Source organism: Pipistrellus kuhlii, unplaced genomic scaffold (genome assembly GCF_014108245.1).
Source record: "Pipistrellus kuhlii isolate mPipKuh1 unplaced genomic scaffold, mPipKuh1.p scaffold_m20_p_3, whole genome shotgun sequence".
NCBI classification, from domain to species: domain Eukaryota; kingdom Metazoa; phylum Chordata; class Mammalia; order Chiroptera; family Vespertilionidae; genus Pipistrellus; species Pipistrellus kuhlii.
In genome coordinates this window covers 97,058,365-97,075,818 of record NW_023425529.1, presented here as the reverse complement: position 1 = coordinate 97,075,818, position 17,454 = coordinate 97,058,365, and the positions used below count along the sequence as shown (strand labels likewise).

The window sequence follows — 17,454 nt, the reverse complement described above, 5'->3', positions numbered from 1 at the left end:
GACTTAACTAAAGAGACTATAATAATTTCTCCTTGTCTCAGGACCCCTTGCTATTTATTAACATAAATTGTCCTAAGGCAAAGTAGATATACACATCAAAGGCCAGTGCTACTATACAGAATCCATTGTCAGATTATCAGGTTTGGGAGAAACTGCCTTCAGTTCTTCAGGTGTTTGGCCAGTAGGAGGCAACAACATGTAGATTGAAAGGCCCTGAGCTGTCTGGCAGCCAGCAGTTATTTTATGTATTATTTTCAGGTTTGGGAAAATACCTTAAGCCATCTCCAGATTTCTTAGCCCTACTGGCATGCTGGAATTGCCTTCCGATAGGTCAGCAAATTTAAAATGAGAACAATTATCCCAGAAGGTTGTTGTTTCAGTCATTGGTCAGGGCACATAGAATCAACCAATAAATTCATATATAAGTGGACCAGTAATTCTCTCTCTCTCCCCCCCTTTCTCTCTCAAATAAATAAATAAAAATTTATTTAAAAAAAAATACAGACACATAAATAAAATGAAAATAATTAGTATTGGCAAATATTTGATGAAATAGTAAATCATGCCCTGGTCAGTGTGGCTCAGTTTGGTTGGGCATTGTGCATGCACCAAACTCTTCAATTTCCTTTCAGGGCATATGCCTGGTTGTGAGCTCATTCCCTGATAGGGGGACCTGCTGGAGGCAGCAGATCAATGTTTCACTCTCACATCACTGTTTTTCTCACACTCTCCCTCTCTGAAAATCAATTTTAAAAAATTATATCTAGTTAGTGAGGATAGAAGGAGCATTAAAAAAATTTTAGTCCGTATACACTACAAAGCATTCATAATTTTAACTTGGTAGAATTCTACCTCTATGACTCCAAAAAAAGAAAACCAAAATGCAATTAGAGTTTTATATTAAAAAAATGTTCTTTTAGGCATCATTGTTATAATACCAAATTCAAAATGGTCAGCACATCGGCAAATAGTGAAAGTATGGTAATCTAAACAGTGAAATATTATGCTGCATTTATTGACACAAAAAAGAGAGAAACAATACTTCTATGACAAATGCTTGTAAAATAAACCTAAATCTTATCAAGACTCTCTTAAGAACAGTTTATAGGAAATCCAGAAGACAAAGGAACATGTTAGATCTAATCAGAAAAATCTAAAATGTAGGAAATTACAGAAAAACTACATGGTTCCTTCAACAAATAAATTACAAACCTTGGTTCACTAATATCCCCCATCTGTAGCAATTCAGTTCTTGCTCTCACAACTCTCCTGTTGATGCCAGTATGATCAATCACAATTCTCTTGGTGATAATTAAACCAAAGAATGCACTATTATGAATTAATTTACCCCTAAACCTCACATTGTTTACATCTCAAGAAATTGTGCTATGAGTATTTTCATGTGTTTTGGTGGTTTTCCTTTGCTTTAATTGCTGCTTACTATTATTAAATACATACAATAACTCACCATGAAGGTTAGTGATAGCAAAGTGAAAAGAAAAGCTGTGAGAACAATAGAGCTTAAAAAATATATAATTTCAAAGTATGGTAGAGATTTTCATGTAATCTGTACATTTCATTTCCTTCTTGTTATATGAACATTTAACAAGGAGAGGGAGAGAGAGAGAGAGAAACATCAATGATGAGAGAGAATCACTGATCGGCTACCTCCTGCATACCTCGTAGTAGGAATTAAGCTCATAACTCAGGCATGTGCCCTTGAGTGGAATCGAACCCCAGGACCCTTCAGTCCGAAGGCCAATACTCTATCTACTATGCCAAACCAGTTAGCAGTGTATTCTTTTTAAAAATATATTTTATTGATTTTTAACAGAGAGAAAGGGAGAGAGATAGAGAGCTAGAAACATTGATGAGAAAGAAACATCGACCAGCTGCCTCTTGCACACCCCCTACCGGGGATGTGCCCGCAACCAAGGTACATGCCCTTGACCGGAATCGAATCTGGGACCTTTCAGTCGCTCTACCACTGAGCCAAACCGGCTTCGGCAGCAGTGTATTCTTTTTAAACATGCAAATTGTAATGCACTATATACTGTTTTGTCATTTCTATTTAGCAATACTAGAAGCCCAGGCATGAAAATTCATGCACTTGAGGGGAGGTCCCTCAGCCTGGTCTACCCCCTCTCACAGTCTGGGAGCCCTCAGGGGCAGGAGGCAATTTGGAGATCAGGGAAAGGCAACACCCCCATCACACTTCTGCTGCCTCTACTGCCAGTAGCACAAGCCTCAGCTGGCCTTGGTTACCTGAGCCTCAGGCGACTCTAGGCAGTTGGGCAGCTGACATCTGAGGCCAGCCTGTGCCTTCGGCCAGTTCTAGGTGACTTGTCAATGGCCATCGGAGTCTTGCCTGCACCTCGGACTGGCCCTGGGTAGCTGAGGGGCTGAGGGCAGGTCTGGCACACCATGCACCTGCTGTGCCCTACCACAGGGCTAAAAGGAATTAGGGGACTCCTAGGGCTGAGGGCACTGGGTGCCACCATCTTGTGGCTATGGGTGCTGTCATCTTTGTGATGGTAGGATGGTCAGTTTGCATATTCCCTCTTTATTAGATAGGAAATATTGTAGATTGGACCTCAAAGTGCTTCTTACTTTTTTTCACAGCTTCTTAGTCCCTTTGGATTGACATACAGGTTTGCTGCTTCAAACAATACTGAAATGATTAATCTTGCATGAATATCAATTTACACATATAAGTTTAATATTTAATAAGAAGAATTAGTTGTGGAACTACTCGATCCAATTATATGTATATGATTTTGATAACACTTCAGATTGCTGTCCATATAGAGTAAAAATGGAGAGATTTTACTTGTATTGCTCTCAGTATAAATGTGATTGAAGGTCTTTTCAGTTTTTTGAGAGCTATTTTCACTTCCTCTTGTGAATTCCGTTCCTAGCCCATGCCTCTATTCCAATTCAGTTATTGAGTAATGTTCTTAATAATTTGTAGGAGCTCATTATGCATTTTGGAAATTAGCATTTTGTCTATAATATAAATTACAAATATTTTCCTCCAGTTTATTTGTCTTTTAATGTTTAATGTGATTAAATTTTGGTGGTCATGCCACACAACAATTTTTAAAAAATTTTTATTATCATACTGATCGATTGTTTTAGTTTTTATGTGCTTTTGCCTTATTTATATTTTACACCTGAATATTTGATGTATCTAGAATATATCCTAGTCAGGATGAGGCTCAAGTCCACTTTAATTTGGTTTGCAAATTGCTACTAAGTTGCCTCACAATATTTTCCCCCTGATTTAAAGTGTCATCTTTATCATATTCTAAGTTTAAGTACCCATGTGTTTTGTGTATGTGTATTACTGGCCTCTCCATTCTAGTCTATGGATATTTACCTTAGTTTTAATTATTGTATCTTTTTAATATCTTTTTTAATACTCTGGAAGTAGTCCTTCCTCACTCTTTTTTCAGCATCAACTTTCATATCAAGTTTTCTAACTTAAAGAAAAATTATGTTGGTATTTCTATTTTATGGGCTTCAATTTAAAGATTAACTTAGAGAACATTGACTTTTTAATGCTGTACTCACATCCTCTTAGCCAGGATCATCTTTTACCCTCCTATATGTTGGATTCATTTATTTCCTTTGGTAATTCATAAATGCTTCTTTAGATCTTGTTACATTTTTTGTAAAATTTATTTCTAGATTTTTCTTTATTGATGTTATAAATGTTAATTTTTTCCTCCATTGTATCTTTATTATGATTGTCTATATATAAGAAGACTAAAATATCATGTATAGGTATATATTCATTTTATACCTACTCATTGTTTTAAATTAATTTATTGCTTCTAATGGACTTTAAGTTGATATTCTTGGATTTTTAAAAATGTAATGATTTTATATAAAACTAGCTGCCTGGTGCATGGGATTCGTTCACTGGTAGGGGGTGTTGCCTGCAGGAGTTGGCCTGCTGTGGGAGTGCTGCTCATCCTACTCAGTCAAGCAGCTGTGGACCTGCCCTTTGAGCGGCTGCTCCTGCTGTAGAGAGCAGCCGCTCATCCCAGTCAGCCAAGCAGCCCTCCCACTGTGGGAGTGCACTGATCACCAGGACAAAGCTCCTGTGTTGAGTGTCTGCCCCCCGGTGGTTAGTATGGATCATAGCGACTGGTCGTTCTGGTCGTTCTGCTGTTCAGTCACTGGGCTTTTATTATATAGGATGATACCATCTGTAAAAAAGTTTTTTCTTTCTAATACTACTGATTTTTCTTTAGCATGATATTTTTAATTAGAAAAAATAATAAATATATTAATTTTGAAGTAATGCATGCCCCTAAGTAATCTTTAGCCTGAATAGTACTTTCTTAATAACTTCAATTAGACTTCTTAAAACTGTATATATTATGAACTTCTCAGTAAACCTCTTTAATGATACTTAATGTTACTTTCTCAAAAAGTTAGTTTCTAAAAAATGAAATAATCACTTTGAAAGTAATTTTTAAAAAAATATATTTTATTGATTTTTCTTACACAGAGGAAGGGAGAGGGATAGAGAGCTAGAAACGTCAATGAGAGAGAAACATTGACCAGCTGCCTCTTGCACACCCCCTACCGGGGATGTGCCCGCAACCAATGTACATGCCCTTGACCGGAATCGAACCTGGGACCTTTCAATCCGCAGACCAACGCTCTACCACTAAGCCAAACCAGTAATTTTTTTTTTTTTTGTAAATTATTCTGAGGAAACTATTTTTTAAATATATTGGGTCGGCAACTACGTAATTGCGGGTTTCACACATATGGCTTCAGTTGAATTTTTAGGTTTGCAGACGTAGTACAAATGTAAAACACATTTTGTTATTTGATAGTTGGCTATTCAGCTGTTAATCAGTAAAAAAAAGTTTTTTGATCTGTTTTGTAGTTTTCGTTTGGCGTTCGTTGAAAAATGGAAAATCAAAAGGAACATTTTCGTCATATTTTGCTTTTTTATTTCCGCAAAGGGAAAAACGCATCGCAAGCTCATAAAAAGTTATGTGCTGTTTATGGTGACGAAGCCTTAAAAGAATGGCAGTGTCAAAATTGGTTTGCCAAATTTCGTTCTGGTGATTTTTCACTCAAAGATGAAAAACGCTCTGGTCGTCCAGTTGAAGTTGATGACGCCCTAATCAAAGCAATAATCAATTCGGACTGTCACAGTACAACACGTGAGATTGCAGAGAAGCTTCATGTATCACATACATGCATTGAAAATCACTTAAAACAACTTGGCTATGTTCGAAAACTCGATACATGGGTTCCTCACGAACTGAAAGAATCACAGTTAGCGCAACGCATTAGCAGCTGCGATTTGCTAAAGAAACGTAATGAAAATGATCCATTTTTAAAACGACTGATAACTGGCGATGAAAAATGGGTTGTTTACAACAATATCAAGCGGAAAAGATCGTGGAGCAGGCCAGGTGAACCAACTCAAACAACAGCTGATATTCATCAAAAGAAGGTTTTGTTATCAGTTTGGTGGGATTACAAAGGAATGTCTACTTTGAACTCTTACCACCCAACCGAACGATCAATTCTGATGTCTACATTGAACAACTAACGAAATTAAACAATGCAGTTGAAGAAAAGCGACCCGAATTGACAAATCGAAAAGGTGTTGTATTCCATCATGACAATGCAAGGCCACACACATCTTTGGTCACTCGGCAAAAATTAATGGAGCTTGGTTGGGATGTTTTGCCACATCCACCATATAGTCCTGACCTTGCACCATCTGATTACTTTTTGTTTCGATCTTTACAAAACTCCTTGAATGGTAAAAATTTCAATGATGATGATGATGTCAAATCGTACCTGATTCAGTTTTTTGCTAATAAAAACCAGAAGTTTTTTGAACGTGGGATTATGATGCTGCCTGAAAGATGGCAAAAGGTCATTGATCAAAATGGGCAATACATTACAGAATAAAGTTATTTAGTTCCATGAAAAAATTGTCTTTGATTTTTCTTTTAAAAATCCGCAATTACTTAGTTGCCGACCCAATATTTTATTGATTTTTTACAGAAAGGAAGGGAGAGAGATAGAGAGTTAGAAACATTGATGAGAGAGAAACATCGATCAGCTGCCTCCTGTACACCCCCTACTGGGGATGTGCCCACAACCAGGGTACATGCCTTTGACCGGAATCAAACCCGGGACCCTTGAGTTCGCAAGCCAAAGCTCTATCCACTGAGTAAACTGGTTTCGGCTGAAAGTAAATATTTTTATTAATGACATTTAAATATTAAAACATAACTGTTTTTTCTTCAGGATCAAATGGCTATTGCATGTGGATCTCGAGCTCATTTGCAAACAGAATCAATTGCTCAGGTAAGGCTTTTATTAACTGAATAGATCCGTAGTTATTTCATATATATATATATATATATATATATAGTAGCACAAAATAAACTTTTATATTTAATATCGTAAAAACTAAGTTCCTCAAAAAAAAAAGAGAGAAAGAAAGAAAAGAAAACTTTTATATTGGAAAGTTTATGAAGGACTTGCATTTTTTGGAATGCTTTTTTTTTTAATGAGTGTAAGAAGAATTCACTTTAAATTGAACTGCAACCAGCTTTCTTTGATTTTTATTTTTGAGACACAAAGGAGTCCCCATTCAATAATAATATAAGACAAATTTTCCTACATGATCCATTTTGAACATATCAGCTTGCTTTTTGTTTTTCCATATTGGCACATTTAAATACTATATTTTGAGTTTCATTCAAAGTTTAAATTTTGTTTAACTTAATTCCTCTTAGAGAAGCACTTATAGGAATAACTTGAAAGAATAAATAAGGAATCATCTTATACAATGTTTTGGTTATTTTTAATTTATTTTTACTTTTTCACTTACTGTTAAGATAAATATTATTAGTTTCAGATGTACAGTGTGATTTGGCAATTTTAAAAATTCTTTCATTTAAAAAATGCAGGCCTACTATATCAAGTTCAATAATTGTCTATTATATTTTTAATGGCTCATCTGTTACAAGAGTCAATGGCTTACAAATCAAGTTGTATTTCTTAGTGCAAGGTCAAAATTATCTGGGGAGTGTCTTTTTTAAATGCAACATTTCTAGGCCAATCCCAGACACTCTTAAATAACCTCTAGCCATGGGGCTAGGAGTTTGCATTTTAAACAATTTTCCAGGTTACTCTTATGCATACCAAAGTTTGAGAAGCACCAGAATAAAAGTTTGAATCTTTTCCTCAATGATTCTGAAATAAGAAATTCTAGACATAGACACCAGGTGTGTGAGGGCATAAACTGGAGTGGGGTGGGAGGACAATGAGGGGATAAGGACACATATGTAATATGTCAATAAAGAAAAAAAAATCTAATTTTATTTTTCAAGATAAACTGATGGCAAAGTTATAGAGCCTCTTAAGGATTATATTTAAACTAGAGTCCTGGTGCACGAAATTCATGCACAGGGGAAGGGTGTCCCTCTGCCCAGCCTGCACCCTTTCCAATCTGCGACCCTCCTGGTAGGGTCAGACCTAAACGGGCAGTTGAACATCCCTCTCCCAATCCAGGACTGCTGGCTCCCAACTGCTCACCTACCTGCCTTCCTTATTGCTCCTAACTGCTTTTGCCTGCCAACCTGATCACCCTTTAACCACTCTCCTGCCAGCCTCATTGATGCCTAACTGCTCCCCTGCCAGCCTGTTTGCCCCCAACTTCCCTTCTCTGCTGGCCTGTTCACCCCTAACTGCCCTACCCTGCAGTGTTGATTCCCTCCTACTGCCCTCCCTTGTAGGCCTGGTCCTTCTCAACTGCTCTCCCTTACAGGCCTGGTGACTCCTAACTCTTCTCCTCTGCTTGCCTGATCGCCCACAACTGCCCTCCCTTGCAGACCTGGTCCCTTTCCACTTCTGTCCCTTGCAGGCCTGGTTCCTCTCATCTGCAATCCCCTGCTGGCCATCTTGTGGTGGCCATCTTGTGTCCACATGGGGGCAGGATCTTTGACCACATTGGGGCACTCATCTTGTGTTTTGGAGTGATGGTCAATCTGCATATTACTCTTTTATTAATAGGATAGAGGCCTGGTGCACAGGTGGGGGTCAGCTGTTTTGCTCTGAAGTGTGCCCTGGATCAGGGTGGGGTTCCCTTGGGGTGTGGGGTGTCCTGGGCGAGGGGCCTGTGGTGGTTTTCAGGCCAGCCATGGCCCCTGGCAACCCAAACTGAAGTCCTGGTATCTGAGATTTATTTATTTTCTACAATTGAAACTTTGTATCCTGGAGCAGAGCTGTGGTGATAGCCATTTCTGTTAAATTTATGTATCTTATTTAATTGAAACTTTGTAGCCTGGATTGAAGGTCTGAGCCAGCCAAGGCTACAGAAGCATGGCTTCCTCCATTGCCAGGGGCAACTCTATCCTTCTGCTCTTCCAGCTCAGTGGCTGCTGCCATTTCTTTTGAAATTTATTTACCTTCTATAATTGAAACTTTGTACCCTTGAGTTGAGGCCTGGGTCCACAGGGTGTTTGGAAAGCTTGGCTTCCTCCATTGCCAGGGAAACCCAAGCCTCCCTCCTGCTCTCTGTAGCTGCAGCCATCTTGGTTGGGGTTATGCATACTCACTCTGATTGTTGGTGGGCGTGTCTTTTGGGTGTAGCAGAGTGACGGTTAATTTGCATATTACTCTTTTATTAGACAGGATATGGAAACCTAGACTCTCATTTTTTAAGATGTGTATTATTTTAACATCTTCCCTGTGTAGCTCAGTGTTTTATATTCATATGGACTTTTAATGGTATTTTTAAAAGGTTAATCTATTAATATACAAAACTTTAGAAATTTAAAACTAAGGGAGTTTAGAGATTAGTTAGTTCAACTTTATCACTTTACAGATATCTGGTGTGGGATAAAGAAGAAAAATATGTGTCCAAGATATTTAGCACATTAGCTATTATTATAAAATAGTAGAAGCATAAAATACTAAATTCCAATGCTAGAAAATATAGATGTTACCCCTGGGTGAAATATCCAAACAATAAAATAGATGAAAATGGAGACTATAAAATATGGGGAAATACCTAAAATATGAATTTGCATTAAAAAATATTATCTATACTAATAAAAGGGTAATGTGCTAATTAGACTGGGACACCTTCCCGGAGACCTTCCTATCGTCCTTCCAGATAAAGCCATGGTGGCAGGGCCAAGGCAGAGGCAGTTAGAGGAGATCATGCCATGAGGGTAGGCCAGTAGGGGGTGATGAGGCCAGTGGTATGGGGGTGATCAGGCTAGCATTGGGAGTAGTTGGGGGTGATCAGGCTGGCAGGGGGTCAATTTAAGGGTGAGCAGGCTGGTAGGGTTTGTGTAATTGGGGAAGAGCAGGCCAGCAGCAGAGTAATTAGGGGTGATCAGGCAGGCAGGCATGGGAGCAGTTAGGAGCCAGCAGCCCTGGATTGCAAGAGGATGTCCGACTGTCAATTTAGGCCTGATCCCACAGGGCATTCGGACATCCCCCAAGGGGTTCCAGATTGAAGAGGATGCAGGCTGGGCTGAGAGACACCACCCCTACACAAATTTCATGCACCGGGCCACCAGTTTATATATATGAAAGCCTAAGCCACTGTTATGACTGGAACGATGGGTCAACCAGTCGCCATGACACGCACTGACCACCGGGGGCAGATGTTCAATGCAGGAGCTGACCTCTGGTGGTCATTGTGCTCCCACAGCCAACCTCCCATGGCTGGCCAACCTCTCTCAGTCCCTCCTTCCAGGCCGTCAAACGGCCAATGGTCCCTTCCCCTGCCGGTCACACTCCCATAGTTCCTCCCCCTTCCCCCCCATTGGCTGGCCACACTTGGCCCTTTCCCCACCAGCGGGCTCCCACGGTCCTCCCCCCACTGGCCAGCCCAATTGGCCCCTCCCTCTGGCTGGCCAACCTCCCAAGGCCCCTCCCCCACAGGTGCCCAATCTCCTGTGCCCTCTCTCTTCCTGGCTAGCTGGCTAACCTCCCATGGCCCCACCACCCAGCAAGCCAACCTTTCATCACCCCTCCCCCTCGCCATCCAGCCAACCACACATGGTTCCTCCTTGCAGGCAACCAACCTCCTGTGGTCCCTTGCAAGCCAGCCGAGGGAAGGGATGCAGGAGGTTGGCTGCCGGTCCCAATCAGAACTGGATGAGGAACCCCACCCATGCACAAATTCGTGTACTGGGCCTCTAGTACAGTATAATATTTTACATAAAAATATCAGTGCAAACTAAAACACTTATTGAAAATACACTTGGACTCACCGAAACCGATTTGGCTCAGTGGATAGAGCATCGGCCTGCAGACTGAAAGGTCCCGGGTTCGATTCCGGTCAAGGGCACGTACCTTGGTTGTGGGCACATCCCCAGTAGGGGGTGTGCAAGAGGCAGCTGGTCGATGTTTCTCTCTCATCGACATTTCTCACTCTCTATCCCTCTCAATTCCTCTCTGTGTAAAATCAATAAAATATATTTTTTAAAAATGTTTAAAAAAAAAAAAAAGAAAATATACTAGGACTAATTTAACTAGAGGACCAATACACAAATTCATGCACAGGAACGCTGTCTTTTGCTCCTGCCTGCCACTCTTTCCTGCCACTTCTGCTTATACTGGCCTTGTTGTGTCTGCCACTGGCTCATGCACAGTTATTCGCAATTAGGAAAAGCTTGCACCACCACAGCAGTGCTCACCAGCTATGAGCCCTGTGTCGGCTGCCTGTCCTGAGGGTGGTTGAGGAGAGGGACCAGGATACAATTGGTCTTCTGGATGGGTGGTGGATGCCTTGCATTCCCCAGATCCAGATCCATACCACTAATGTTTGCGACTTTGTAAGGAAGCAGCAGCAGCGCCCAAGGCCAACTTCCAGGAAGCTGTCAGCTCTTTTGGGACCATGCCAGTGGCACATGTCCATCGGTGCCTGGCCCGTGCTCTGGAGATTGGACCTGCAGGACTACTGAGGGTGTGCATTGCTGCTGTCCTGCTGGTTGGCTGCCAGGACAAGTCGGTCAGCTGAGTGGCACTCCCACTATGGGAGTACACTGACCATCAAGGGGCAGCTCCTGTGTTGAGCATCTGCCCCCTGGTGATCAGTGTGAGTCATAGCAACCAGTCAACTGTTTTGTCACTTAGACTTTTATTTATATAAACCAGTGACCTGGTACACAAATTCATGCATATTGAAAGGAAATTAATTAGAACCAATCCTATCGAATAAAGAAGGAATATGCTAATTGACTCTCACATCATAGCAAAGGTAGCGGCACCCACAGTCAATAAGGAGGGAATATGCTAATTGAGTGCCCAGCCCTCAAAGATGGTGACACCCACAGCTATAAGAGGGCTGTGCCCAGTCCCCTCAACTCCCCAGCCACCCAAGGACCAGCCCCAGGTACACCTCAGTTAGTGGCTGTCTAGCCGATGCCTAAGGCGCAGGCAAGCCTCGAATGGTGGCTCCCCTACCTCCTAGGGCTGCCCAATGCTCAGGTAACCATGGCCAACCAAGTATTGTACCGCCCACAGTGGCAGCAGCGGAGTGTTATAGAGTGTCGCCTTCCCCTGATTGCCTTGTCGCCTCCCACCCCTGAAGTCTCCCAGATTGTGGGACTCCCCCTCCAGTGCATGAATTTTCATGCATTGAGCCTCTAGTATTTTAATATCACTATTTGCCCTTTTTCTATAGAAGTGTCAACCAAATTCACAATTGACAATGAAAGATGAAAACATATGCATGCAATTGCCAGTGAAAGCTTTATATGTATTGTCTGTGTGCCAGTCAACTTAGCCTATTTTTCTAGCTCATTAATTTTTTTTTATTTTGTTGTTTTGGTTTTTTATAAAATCTTTATTTTGCAGATTATTACAGATGTTCCTCTTTTTTTCTCTTATAGCTCCCGTCCAACAGTTCCCACCCCCTCCAGTCCTTCTCTACCCCACCCCCGAACTTCATCCTTAGATGTAAGCTCTTTGTCTAATCTTTTCCCACACCCCACACATCCCCTTCCCCTGAGAATTGTCTGTCTGTTCTCTTTTCATGCCCCTGATTCTATTATATTCACCAGTTTGTTCTGTTCATCAGGTTATTTTATTCATTTGATTTTTAGGATGATTGTTGATAGATATGCATTTGTTGTCACTTTTTACCTTTTTCTTCTTCCTCCTCTTAGAGAATACCCTTCAGCATTTCATATAATACGGATTTGGTGGTGACGAAGTCCTTTAGCTTTTTCTTGTCTTTAAAGATCTTTATCTGACTGTCAATTCTAAATGATAGATTTGCTGGGTAGAGTAATTTTTTTTTATAATATATTTTGTTGATTTTTCATAGAGAGGAAGAGAGAGGGATAGAGAGTTAGAAACATCAATGACAGAGAATCATCGATCAGCTGCCTCTTGCATGCCCCCTACTGAGCCAAACCGGTCTCGGATGGGTAGAGTAATCTTGATTGTAGGTTCTTGCTGTTAATCACTTTGTGTGTGTGTGTGTGTGTGTGTATTTTTTTTTAACAAATCTTTACTATTCAGATTATTACAAATGTGTTCCTCTTCCCCCCCCCTCCTGAATTGCACCCCTCCACCTGGTTCTCACCCCACCTTCTGTCCTTTCCCCATCGCCCATTGTCTTCATCCATAGGTGTACAGTTTTTGTTCAGTCTCTTCCTGCACCCCCACATCCCTTTTCCCTGAGAATCGTCAGTCCACTCCCCTTCCATACCTCTAATTCTATTATATTCACCAGTTAATATTGTTCATCAGATTTTTTAATTCCCTTGGTTTTTAGTTTCACTTGTTGAAAGTTCCGTATTTGTATTTCATAATTTTTATCTTTATCTTCTTCCTCTTCCTAAGTAATCCCCTTCAGCAATTCATATAATTCTTGTTTGGCAGTGATGAACTCCTTTAGCTTTTTTTTTTTTTTTTTGTGAAGTTCTTTATTTGGCCTTCGATTCTTAGTGATAGCTTTGCTGAGTAGAGTATTTTTGGCTGTAGGTTCTTGCTATTCATCACCTTGAATATTTCTTGCCATTCCCATCTGGCCTGCATGGTTTCTGTTGAGAAATCAATGACAATCGTATGGGTGCTCTTTTATAGGAACTACCTGCTTTGTTCTTCCACTTTCCACCTTTTAATATTCTCTCTTTGTCTTTTGCTCTTGGGATTTTAATTATGATGTGTCTTGGTGTGGTCCTCTTTGGATTCCTTTTGTTTGGGGTTCTTTGCGCTTCCTGGACTTGTAATTCTATTTCTTTCCCCAGGTTGGGGAAGTTTTCTGTCACTATTTCTTCCAGTATTCTTTCGGTATCTTGCTCTCTCTCTTCTTCTGGGATCCCCATAATTCTGATGTTGGTTCGTTTGAAATTGTCCCAGAGGTTTCTTACACTATCTTCAACTTTCTGGATTCTCTTATCTTCTTGCTTCTGCAGAGGAGTGTCCTCTGGCTCTTTGTGTTCTAAGTCTTTATCTTGATTCCAGTCTGTTTTTAGGTCTCTTATGTAATATTTTTTATTTCAGACAGTGTATTCTTTATTTCTAGTTGATCCCTTATTATTTCTAGTTGATCCCTTTTCATATCCTCATAGGTCTCATTTATTTTATCGGCCTTTTGTAGGATATTATTGAAAAGCCTTATAACAGTAGTTTTGAACTCAATGTCCATTCTTTTCCTCCATCTCCTTTCTTTGTGTCCTACCTCTTGTTTGCATTTTAGTTTTTTTCCTTATTTGATGGAATAGTTTTGTGAGTTAGGTGTTCTGGTAGAGCCCAGTAGCAGAGCCTTCCCAGTTACCTACAGGGAACAATCTTGGTGTAGCCCTTTGTGGGCTATGTGTGCAGTCTTGTTCTTAAGCCTTGCTTATCACTGGGAAGCGTTGATCTCCAAGCCAGTTGGCTGTGAGGATCAGCATTGTCTCAGCTAGGAGGGCTTCTGTACTCAGCTTGATGGGGCGGAGTCTCTGGGTGGCGCAGACAATCTTTGGTTCCTGTCAGTCTTGCCTTAGAAAAGTCCTGTTTGGGGTGAGTCTCACCAGATTGGTTGCAGGCACTTTGGTAAAGGCACAGATAAGCTTTGGATTCCAGCTAGTCCCTCCTTAGAGAAAGCCAGCCTCTGGGAGAGCTTCTGTGCTCAACTTGGGTGGGACAGAGTCTTGGGTGGTGCAGACAAGCTTTGTTTTCCTGGACTTGTAAGTTTATTTCTTTCACCAGGTGGGGGAAGTTTTCAATCATTATTTCTTCAAATAGGTTTTCAATATCTTGCTCTCTCTCTTCTTCTGTCACCCCCATAATTTAGATGTTGTTATGCTTGAAGATGTTCCAGAGGCTCCTTACATTATCTTCACATTTTTGGATTCTTTTTGCTTTTCCAGTTGGGTGTTTTTGCTTTTCTATATTTCCAATTTTTTACTTGATTCTTGGGATCCTCTAGCCCAGTGTTTCCCAAACTTCTCTCATGATGAGAATCACCTGGTGGAGTTGTTAAAATACAGATTCCTGAATCCCAACTAAGAAGTGCTAAACTAGAATTTTTGGGAACATATAGGTAAAATTGTCTACTTAACTAGTGCTAAGCCTATATGTTCCCAAAAATTCTAGTTTAGCACTTCTTAGTTGGGATTCAGGAATCTGTATTTTAACAACTCCACCAGGTGATTCTCATCATAAGAGAAGTTTGGGAAACACTGCTCTAGCCTATTGTTGGATCTATAATATGTATATTATTTTTTATTTCATTCATTGTATGCTTAATTTCTGATTGGTCTTTTTTTATATCCTTCAGGATCTCACTAAATTCTCAGAGGTTTCTAGAAGATTCTTGAGTAACTTTATAACCGTGTTTTTGAACTCCATATCCAGTATTTTGCTTTCATCAATTTCTTTCATTTGTGATTTGTTTCTTTGTCTCTGCATTTTGGGTGCTTTCCCTGTATTTGTTTCTATGTACTTGGTAGCTTCTAATTCTCCTTGAGTTGACAGAGTGGCCTTGTGTGGTAGGTGTCCTATAGGGCCCACTGGCTCATCCTCCCCTGTCACCTAAGGTGGATGCTCTTGGTGCACCGCTTTGGGGGCTGTGTGTATAGTCTTGTTGTAGCTAACCCTTGATTGTTATTTGTATCATTGGGAGGAATTGACCTCCAGGCCAATTGGCTGTGATGACCAGTTGTGTCTACACTGGAAGGTCTCTTATGAAGGAGACACCCTTATTGGGCCGGACTTGCTTCAGTTGGGCTTTGGTGCTCACTGAGTTTGTCTCTTATAGATGCTAAGAGTTGTCATCTGGTATGGTCTTGTACTGACTTCTGGGTATACTGACTCTTGGATCTCCAAGGAGGTGCAAGGTCAACCACTGTCATGGGCCACCCAGCAGGAGCTACAGAGACATCTGCAGATTTCTCCTCTTTGTATGAAGTTAGGAAGTGCAGACGAGACTAGCTATGAAGCAAGGCAGGCTGCTGCTGATGGGCCTTGGGCTTTCTTTTGGAAGCTCTGAAGGCTCTCCGATCCAGCTGCAGTTTGACAGATTTTACGTGGAGAAAGGACAGGCCATTCATATGCAAAAGCCAATGAACATAGCTTGGTTGCATTATAAATTGGGTGGGGTGAGTTCTCGGGGAATTACTATGGCAGAGCAAACAGCAATAGCTGCCAGTCAGCCCTGCACAGGATAGATTCAGATTCCCAGTTCTCTGCATCCTGTAACCCGGTGCGGGAATAATGATATCTGTGAGCATCTCTGAGATAAAGCTGCCCTTGAGCTTTTTTATCCATTCATCTTCATTTTTGTTTTGTAAATTACAGTTGACCTATATTATTATATTAGTTTCAGGTGTACACCCTAGTTATTACATATTGCATAACTTATTAATCATCCCAATAAATTTTGCCTCCATCTGACAACATGCATAGTTATTAGAATATTACTAACTTCATTCCCCTATGCTGTACTTTACATCATCATGACTATTCTGTATTTTCTTGCCTTTTTATTTATTTTTTTAATTTAATTTTTATTTTTTTTCAATAAAACTTTATTGTTCATATTATTACAAATGTTCCTCATTTTTCCCCCCTCCATTGCTTCCCTCCACCAGGTTCCCACCCCATCCTTTACTCTTTCTCCACCCCACATTGTCCTCATCCATAGGTGCACAGTTTTTGTTCAGGCTCTTCCCTCATCCCCACTCTCCTTTTCCCCAAGAATAGTCAGTCTACTCTGCTTCCATATCTCTGATTCTATTATATTCACCAGTTAATATTGTTCATCAGGTTTTTTAATTCCTTTGGCTTTTAGTTTCACTTGTTGATAGTTGCGTATTTGTTGATCATAATTTTTATCTATATCTTCTTCCTCTTCCTAAAGAACCCCTTTCAGCAATTCATATAATTCAGGTTTTTTGTGTGTTTTTTTTCACCAATTTATTTATTTTATTTTTTTAATTAATTAATTTTTTTTTACATATTTTAATGATTTTTTTTGCCCCCCTCCCTCCCTCACACATATCCCCTCCCTCCCCAGAGTTTTATGTCCATTGGTTGTACTTAATGCATGTATACAAGTCCTTTGGTTGATCTATTATCTCCCCCAGATCCTCCTCCCCTTCCCACTGTAATTTGATAATCTGCTTGTTGCTTTACTGTCTCTATATCTATCTTTTGGTTCATCAGTTTATAATGATCTTTATTATCCACAAATGCGTGGGGTCATGTGGTGTTTCTCTTTCATTGATTGGCTTATTTCACTCAGCATGATGTTCTCCAATTCCATCCAGGTTGCTGCAAATGATGAGAATTCCTTCTTTTTTATGGCAGCATAGTATTCCATTGTGTAGATGTACCACAGTTTTTGGATCCACTCATCTGCTGACGGGCACCTAGGCTGTTTCCAAATTCTGGCTATTGTAGATTGTGCTGCTATGAATATAGGGGTGCATATATCCTTTCTGATTGGTGTTTCTAGTTTCTTGGGATATATTCCTAGGAGTGGGATTACTGGGTCAAATGGGAGTTCCATTTTCAGTTTTTTGAGGAAACTCCACACTGTTCTCCACAGTGGTTGCACCAGTCTGCATTCCCACCAGCAGTGCACGAGGGTTCCTTTTTCTCCGCAACCTCGCCAACACTTGTCGTTTGTTGATTTGTTGATGTTGGCCATTCTGACACGTGTGAGATGGTACCACATTGTTGTTTTGATTTGCTTCTCTCGTATAATTAGTGACTTTGAGCATGTTTTCATGTGCCTTTTGACCTTCCTTCTGTCTTCTTTTGAAAATATTCTATTTAGGTCCATTGCCCATTTCTTAAATGGATCATTCATCTTCCTTTTACTTAGTTGTATCAGCTGTCTGTAGATGTTAGAGATTAAACCTTTATCAGTGGTGTTATTTGCAAATATGTTCTCCCACACCGTGGGCTTTCTTGTTGTTTTGTTGATGGTTTCTTTTGCTG

The 17,454-nt window shown here is 40.4% G+C and overlaps 1 protein-coding gene across 5 annotated transcripts in view; it reads left to right on the top strand.

Moving 5' to 3' along the window:
• ALG5 (ALG5 dolichyl-phosphate beta-glucosyltransferase) overlaps nucleotides 1-17,454 on the top strand; it is a 107,500-nt gene that overhangs the window by 64,219 nt on the left and 25,827 nt on the right. For 4 of the 5 annotated variants that reach the window (XM_036454981.2, XM_036454982.2, XM_036454979.2 and 1 more), the window contains one exon: nucleotides 6,295-6,354. The exons of the other annotated variant lie outside the window; for it this stretch is intronic. In XM_036454981.2, coding sequence (XP_036310874.1) covers nucleotides 6,295-6,354 — 60 coding nt within the window. The remainder of the gene's footprint in view (nucleotides 1-6,294; nucleotides 6,355-17,454) is intronic. 5 annotated transcript variants of the gene reach the window in all.